Source organism: Fringilla coelebs, assembly GCF_963513975.1.
Source record: "Fringilla coelebs genome assembly, chromosome: 27".
Classification (NCBI taxonomy): Eukaryota; Metazoa; Chordata; class Aves; order Passeriformes; family Fringillidae; genus Fringilla; species Fringilla coelebs.
Genome location: NC_140053.1, coordinates 1,785,339 through 1,794,055, shown reverse-complemented (window position 1 = coordinate 1,794,055; position 8,717 = coordinate 1,785,339). Strand labels below are relative to the sequence as shown.

Below are 8,717 nucleotides of genomic sequence, written 5' to 3'. Positions count from 1 at the left end.
GCGGCCGCCGAGCGGTTTGTTTTGCGGGCGGCGGCGGCGGGGCCGGCCCGCACGGACCGGGGGCACCGGGACGCACCGGCAGCGCCTGCGCCCTCCCGCCCCCGCCCGCCGCTCCCGGAGCGCGGCCGCCGGGAGGAGGCGGCGGCGCGGGGCCTGGGAATGTGGCGGCGGCGGCTCTGAGCCCTCCCCCTCGGCCCGGCCGCCATGGAGCCGCGGCGGTGACAGCGCCGTCCCGCAGCGCCCGCCGTGAGCGGGGCCGCCGCCCGCAGACATGGGTGAGGAGCGGCGGAGAAGCCCCGGGAGCCGGGGCCGCGTCATGGGCCGGGGCCGCTGCGGGCGGGAAGGGGGCGGCGGGGGCTCGGCCGGGCCCCGCTCCGGGCCGCTGCCGCGGGGCGCTCGGAGCCGGCGCGGGCGGGCCCGGGCAGCGGCGGCGCCGCGGGGAACGGTGGATTGTCAAGGATTCGGTGAAAATCGGTGCTCACCGAAAGGTGCGGTGCCCCGGGCTGATACCGAACTCGGCCAGACGCAGCCGGCGGGAGCAGCGGGCCGGGCTGCGCTCAGGGGGCTCCTCCAGCCGCCAGAAGTTGGCTCCGCTTGAGACGCGAATTGTTGTGCTCAGGCTCGGTCGGAGAAATTGTTAGCGTGAAGTGCGGCTCGGGAGTCCATCAAAATAGATTCTCCTTTATGGAGCTCCCCCGAGTTCTCATTTGCCATTCTTAGCCCAGACAGCAACATGTAAAAACAAGCAAAGGAGTTGGAAGAACTCTTTTTCAAAAGGAAAACGTTGTTATGAGGAGCTGCCATGACTGCGTTTGATTGATTAATTTAAATTAATTTAGATTTGGACTGTATGTCCTGTATAAAGAACTGCTTATGGAGGGGATCTTGTGCTTCCTAATTCCCTTTTCAGCTTCAAGAGAGGTGCTAGAATTAGACTTTCAATTGCTCTAAACCAGATCTTACTCATACTTGCATATTGGCAAGGAAATTCCTGCTTTTCTAAGTTTGGAGTTTCATGGCTTCATGGGCTACAACTTAAACGTTTCTTCCCTACAACCAAGTTTAGTTTTCTAAGACTCTCCTTCATTTAGTCTGTATACATAATTAACTTTTATACTTTGAATTCAAAAAGCATTGCAAATGTTATTCCACAACTACTTCAATATCTCTTTATTTTGATTTGTTAAATGCAACAAATTCATGGAAACCAATCTCTAGATTTCTCTGCTAGAAGAGGAATAGTGTAATCCCCTCTGTTTAGAGCAGCAGGGTGCTTCATAAACTTAAAATGATTTAGAAGTAGGAACTTGGATTTCCATGAAAGTGTTTTCCAATGGCAATTGGACCCGTGTTTGTAAACATGTGAGAGCAGAATGAAAAAATACAATTTCATGGCCCACTCCACCATAGCATTGTGTGTATCACGGCACAGCTGCAGGCAGATTTTCCCTTTGCAGCGGGAAAAACCTGAATTCATTCAGCAACTGTGACCAAATAATCTGATTAATAAGGGGTGATGGGCTGTACATCACGCTCTGACTCCCTTTGATCTGGTGTTTCATAACCCACCTGAAGGATGTGTGGAGTGCTGATGCCGGGGCTCACCTGGGACAGTCCCTGAGCTTTATTTGCCTCCCTGGCAGGGTGGAGAGCAGGGAGCTGCAGCCCTGAGGTGTGCAGGGGCAGCGGGGCTGGCTTTGGGGAGCAGGCCCTGCTCCCTGCAGCCTTCCCCTCCGCTGGCTTTTCCTGCCTGTGTCACTTCCTTCCCTTGGCTCACACGCACCCAGTGACACAGCGGGGCTGAGCCTGCAGGTTAGGACCGGCTCAAATCCCAAATCCCAGCCCTTCCTTTCACTTGTGGATGAGAAGAGAGACCCTGAATATATCCTGCAAGGATAAGCCTCCTAGAACTCTCTGATTTTTCCTCTCACTCTACAAACCAGGCTGTTTGTGATTTCCTAAGCCTTGCACACAGCAGCATTTTGGTACCACTAAAACTGCCCACAGCAAAGGACTCAAAGTGAAACTCTTTTCAATGCTTTTTTGAGACCTCTAACATAGACACAATTTGTCTAAAATTTCCTCGTTGCCCCAGGATCTGCCAGTCACTCACCCAAACCAGCTATCTGGTAGATAACAAATACACAAATGTGTTCACTTCTTTCTCTTTTACACCAATGTGGCATCATGTGTCCCACAATGACACCATCCAAATCATGATCCTGGATAAGGGGTTTCACAGACATATGCAGATACTTTCACTGTTCTAACTGGGATTTTTTGTTTTCTTTTTCTGAACTGTTTCCATTTCTGACTTGTTCAGACCTGTGTAACAAACCAGGGATTGGTTGAAGTAAATGTTTTGTGGAGAGGAACAACTTTCCCTGTGAGCAGCAGTTTGCTTTTATCGAAGTTATAAAAATCCTTGAGTGTAGTTTTTAAAACATGAAAAGCATTTCCTGGACAACATCTTTCCCGCACAAAGCAGAACTGTGTTTCCCAGACCTACTGGAGACCAGGCAAAACAGGGTCTCTCAGTGCTCCAAAAATTGCTTCATTTTCATTTGTAGCAGCTTCTGCATTGTGCAGTTAATGTAAGGCTGCTCCACGTGCTTCTCCAGGTCAGTCTATGGAAATCCTCTCTTGGGATGGAACTAAAGAAGTATTCATGCTTCTCAGCATTAAATCCATCACAGTGCTGTGACACAGATCCACTTTTTCCCTGTGCAAGCTCAGATCAGTATTTGGTTTTATCCTTTTAAGAGATAAATACTCTGTCATGTCCTACCTCATCAACATAGGGATGGATTACAGGATGTATGGCAGCAGTAAGGAACCAATAGCTCAGTGTAAGACTATTTAAAAATGTGTAAGATTCAAACTCAGCTGAAGTTGTTCCATCCTCTTTGTTAGAACATCAACTGTTCCCATTTTATGAAGATAAATGGTATTTTGGTGTTAGAATGACCACAGTGAATAAGATACAGACCTTGCAGGGCACTGAGTGGGGTTTGTAGAATATCCTGAGTTGGGAGGGACTCACAGAGATGGTGGAGTCCAGTTCCTGGTCCTGCTCAGGACACCCCAACAATCCCACCCTGTGCCTGAGAGCGTTGAGCTCTGGTGTTTTCCAGATGCTGCCCTTCAGAGTTTGTGTTGTCAGTTCACAAGTTGCCTCAGCTAATCAATAAATTCACTTCATAGCCAAGCTGCAATCTGTAATAACACACAGTTGGCTGGATGTGTCCTCTGTGCCACAAGTGGGTGACTGCTGACTCCACACAGCCTGGAACCTGGGCTAGAACACCTGTAGCCAACCCTTGCAACCACTGATCTTTGTTTTCCAGTGATGATACTGTTTAGAGGAGAATTCTTATTCCCAGACCTTGATTTCTTGTCATCAGCCCTCAGCTACAAACTGCTTTCATAGCTCCTTTGCTTCTTGCCCAAAGGAACTCTGCCAAGACAAGCTCTTCTTCATCCTCCTGATATCTGGCCAAACCCAAACTGCACTGTAGTGGAAAACTTGTATCCCAGCTCTTCCCTGAGTGTTTTGGGTGGTAGGAACATCAGGGATGTTCCAGGCCATAGGTTGTAGTATTTTGTTGTGCATGGTTTCAGCCTTTGTCTGCCAGGTGACTCCAAGGCTGTTTTTAATACCATCAAAATGAAAGAATACCAGTAAATTAGAGACACTCCAGTTAAGGTAAAAGGTTAAATGTTCAACTGTAAAGTTGGAAACTTAAAAAAAAAAAAAAAAAGGAAAAAGTTGTGCCATTGCCTACCTGGAACTTTAGCTTCATTCACAGCTGTTTCTTCACATTTTCATCCCACAAGGGGTTACTTAGTGCTGAGATAGATCCCAGCACTTATTTCCTTTGGCTGATGTGCTTCTCAAAAAGCAGCCTCTTGCTTTGGTTGTGTTACTTACACCACTTGCTTCTTTTACATGCAGTTGGAATGTCAAGGAGTGCTCTCCCTTCTCCACTGCCACAATGTGGTTATTGTCTCATTTGGCTTGTCTTGGACAGCAGAGATTTGGTGGGTTTTGATTTGGATTTTTTTCTATTCTCTGCTCTGCATTCCTTCTTTAAGATTTTTTTTCTGTAATTAACACCTTCTGCAGATGCACTGGGAGATTTCTTATCCTTCCCTTTCATAATCTGGTCCAGGCTTGATGTTTCTGGTATAACATTGTGGAGTCCACAGTGGATGTATCTCAGATGTTGGGTGATCTCAGGACCAAGTTAGGACTCACCTTCCAGTGCCTGAAGAGAGCCTGCAAGAAAGATGGAGAGAGGCTTTACAAGTGGAGAGGACACAGGGAATGGCTTCCCACTGCCAGGGGGCAGGGATGGATGGGATGTTGGGAAGAAATTCCTCCCTGGGAAGGTGGGGAGGCCCCTGGATCCCTGGCAGTGCCCAAGGCCAGGCTGGATGGGGCTGGGAGCAGCCTGGGACAGTGGAAGGTGTCCCTGCCATGGCAGGGGTGGCACTGGGAGGGATTTGAGATCCCTCCAACCCAAACCATTCTGGGATCCTGTAAAAGCTAAAACAGACCTGGGCAGAAACTATTGGTTTTAGCAAAGATAATCCTAGTGTGACTTCTGTTCTGACTGGGACTTCTTCAGCTGTTTCCTCAGTGTGTTTTTCCCATTCTGCTTTTAACTTTGAGCATGATCTGCTCCCAGCGTGCCTTACAAGCCGTATGTGTCCCACATCTGTCATCTTTAAAGCATTGCGAAAATCTAGTTTGTTATTCAGACATTGATTAATTATGAAGCCAGTCTTCTGCATAAAACATAAGCTGACTGCTTTGGAGAGACTGGTGAACAAATGCACGACATGAAATTGCAGAAACAAATAGTCCCACTGAGTCCCTTTTACAGGGAAGTACCAGTGTGAGCCAGTGCATCCTTTGATGTTCAGCAGCTGTTCCCAGGACAGCTCTTCCAAATGCAAGTGATTACCTATCAAACCAGTGCCATGAATCAGGGATGAGTGTATAGCCACGGTGGATTCTTAAAATGAAGTTTCAGTTATTTACAAATCAGCTTCAGAAATGCTCATTTCAATTCAAACTTCTCAAAGTGATATAGTGAGGGAAGAAAGGAGGAACTGTGATAACCTCATCTGGCTCACATCACTTCCAAAAGTCCCAATTATAGAAAAAAAAAAAAAGGTTTTGTTTCAAATCTAGGGTTCAGGTCCTCCCAAACTCTTTTAGAAAGGGCAGATTCTCCTGGGCATGTCCAGAGCTGATCAAATAATTGCTTCAAATTCCATGCCTAAATAATGCCTTCATATCAGGAAGGATTTAACTGAGTGTATTATTTGCCAAGGAAACAACACTTTATCCCTAAAACCTTTTGGAGTCTTGCTATGTGAGACAGCAGCCAGGCAGTCCAGAGGGCAGGAGTGTGCCAGCAGCAGTGACAGCATGAGGTGCTGCTTTGTTGGCTGTGGCACAGTGCCTGGCAGTCCCACTTTGGACAGAACCTCACTTGGCAACTTCCTTCACCTTTTGCAATATCAAGGAATTTAAGGTCCTTACCCTTGCTCAAGGAAAGGATTCATTTCCATGGCTTTCAGACCTTCATTTACCATCCATCACAACTAATGTGCATTTCTCTCCTTTTGCATCTTTGTTTTTTTTCTCTAAGCACAAAGTTCTGCTAAGTACCACTTCTCAAAATGAACAGGCACTGGGAGAGAATACTTCAAATTGGTCACATCAGGAATCTTCAGAAAGTATTTCTTAGTCAGTGGAACATACAAGGAAAAAATCAGTGTGTGTTTTTATATTGCAGACTTGAATTGAACCTGCTGAATTGCACTTTGCCAGCAGACAGTGTTCCTAGTGCTGGACAACTTGAACCTGTTCAGCAGATCTTGAAATCTCATGAAATGGTTTGAATTTTATTCCATCAGCTTGTTCTGAGGGAAGAGAGGAACGTGTTGGGGCAATCAGTGCAAATGGATTTGTGTTCACAGATACTCCAAGATGAATCTTCATCCAGATTTTCATTTCTCTTTCTACTGGCTGTGGTTTGTTCCACTAGCAGGCAAGAATTCAGAGTTAACAGGATAGAAAATGGGAAAGAACAGACTTTTACCAGGTTTTCCTTGGCAGAAGCACATCAGTTTGGCCTTCCTAAATGACCTGTGATGCTCTAGCAAATCTGTCCGTGTTTTACTGTTTGTTGTGAAGACTTTTGAACAGAATTAGGGGCTGGGGATATTCATTCTCATCTGTACTCTGCCCAGATCCTTCTATGATATTGGACAAGTGATTTAACATTTATCTGTCAATTTATTATGTCGTGATATTCAGTGAAGTTTGGCTTTTTTCATGACAAAATTAAATCACAATTTGCAAAGATCCTAAAAAGGATCTCAGAAAACCAGTGTAGAAGTGTCAGAGCTGCAGAAATGTCATGGTTCTCCCCCAGACAACTTATTCCTAAAATTCTTGTGCATCACAGATGAACAAGAGGCCTTGAAGTCCATCATGAAGGACCTGGTGGCGCTGCAGATGGGCCGGCGTCACCGCCTGCCTGGCTATGACACCATGAAGAATAAAGACACTGCTCACTCCAACAGACAGGTAAAATGGTTTGGGAGTGCCTGAACTGGGGGCAGAAGGGACAGAGCAGGTGGGCAGAGGATCTGACTGGCTCAGATCCTTGGCTCTGTCCTGTGCTTGCAACAGCCAAAGCATCAGATGGGAAGCAGCTCCTTGATCCTGCTCAGGCTGTGACAAATGTGGTGGCTTTTATATTTTTATATAAGATTAATGAATATCATGTCATATAAACTGTCTATATTATATATTATACATTTATGTCGTTGAATAAAATATTTAATAAGTATAACATTATATATGCTGCATTATCCCCATTATGGGGTTTGGTCTGCACAGCTAAAAAACTTAGCAGGTGGCTTTCTCATTTCACAGTCATATTTCCATTTTTTAAAGTGATTTTATTCTTTTTTAAAGAAAAAACACAATGCCAGCAGTCCCCCCCTCTTGGGCAGCCCTGCAATAATGAACCAGTGTGCCTCTGCAGTGGAAGAAAAAAAAATTCCAGTAAGAAAACTGACTTCATTTCCATATTAGCAATTATAAATTAGGAGTATGTCTTCAAATTGTGTGCAGTGACTTCATGTTATTCCTGTGCTGTGTTTGCTGCATTGTTCCTTTTCTGATCAATTCAGATGAGTTCTCTAGATTTTTTTTTTTGTTCATTTTGGAGTAATTCTAGACTAAGTTCTTTCTCTTTCTACATCTAAAAAACCACTCTTTAAAGTGACATGTGAGTGCCCCACCTGCAGCTGGTCGTGGCTGGGATTGGGAAGGTCATTTTCACTGCAGGAATTCCTTGTGCTCCCAGGGACTCAGTGGGTCCTTTTGAACTGCATTCTTGACCACTGGGCCTGCCAGAAACTTCCTCCAGCTAAAGAGCATTTCCTGGCCACGTTTTTTTTGAAGTTCCTAGATGTATGATTGCCTATTGTCTGAGGCTTTCACAGATGGCTTAATCTATTCCAATCACATAAATTGTGCAGCAGAAATGATGGAGTCTTATCAGAGTAGATTTTTTTCCCTTTTATTTTTATCTTTCTGACCTAAATTGGGATTTGAATTTCAATGTCCAGAGTTGAAAGTTCAGCTTGTTGACCCTTGCATGCCACCCAGCATCTTCTGAGTTTACAGTGACTGCACAGGTTGCAGATGGTGGTGATGAAACCTTAGACCTTTAAAAGGTGACATAGAATCAGTCTGACTTTCAGGGGCTTCATTTTTGCAAAAGGAGAGATTTAGCCCATGTCTTAAGAATAAAGAATAATAAATAGGAATAAAAATTCAAAAATAGAAGTAGGAATAAAAAATGTAGCACATTCCCTTTGTGTTTTCTGCCATGCATGCTTTGAGATTAATATGCTCAGATTAATAAGCAGTTAGGACTGAATTTCAAATTTTTCCCGTGCAGTTTTAAAGATAGATTAACTTTTTTTCAAAGTTTATTTCAATGTCCTCTGTTTAAGTGTCAATTTACAAAAATTACAGCTTAGTTTTTACCCCTTTTCTTCTCTTTCTCCTTCAGCAGTTTCTCCATTCCTCACGTGCTGTGTTCATCAGCCACTTGTTTTCCACAATCTGCTTCAGCTTCCATGGAGAAAGTTAAAATACTAAAATCACAATAATGCTGCATTTGTGTGCTGTTGTGTGTGCCAGGATTTGATTGTGAGCTCACCTTTTGTTCTTTCTCCTGCAGAATGATGTCAGGATAAAGTTTGAACATAATGGGGAGAGAAGGTAAGTTGGCCTTCACTGCTTTGATTCTTTGCTTAGGAGACTATTTAATCATCAGAAATTTAGCTTAAATATTTTGTTGGCTTTGCTTTTCTTTTTCCTGAATGCAAATCACACACTGAAGGCAATAGCAAACAGCTCACACACAACTTGGTTATTTTTGGAGATCAGTGTGTCATAAAACACTGATTTATTTCCATAATAAGTGAACTGCAGCATTTTTAAAAACTGTCCAGCCTGAAAAAAATTCAGCCTGAAAATCTTATTTCAGATATGTACCCATTTTTTCATTTAACTGAAACCAAATGAAGCTGATCAAATCAGCATCATTCTTTTCTAGTTTCTCACTTCCTGATGCCCTGTCACTATCACTGCCCTGCTGTGATTGAGCAATAGGTAC

General features: G+C 44.5%; 1 protein-coding gene across 2 annotated transcripts in view; it reads left to right on the top strand.

Moving 5' to 3' along the window:
* The window catches only part of MAP3K3 (mitogen-activated protein kinase kinase kinase 3), a 32,074-nt gene continuing 23,357 nt past the window's right edge, over positions 1-8,717 (top strand). For both annotated transcript variants that reach the window (XM_084222095.1, XM_084222094.1), the window contains exons 1-4: positions 1-275; positions 6,486-6,607; positions 7,001-7,090; positions 8,280-8,320. In XM_084222095.1, the coding sequence (XP_084078221.1) occupies positions 272-275; positions 6,486-6,607; positions 7,001-7,090; positions 8,280-8,320 (257 nt within the window). In that variant the 5' untranslated portion in view covers positions 1-271. The remainder of the gene's footprint in view (positions 276-6,485; positions 6,608-7,000; positions 7,091-8,279; positions 8,321-8,717) is intronic.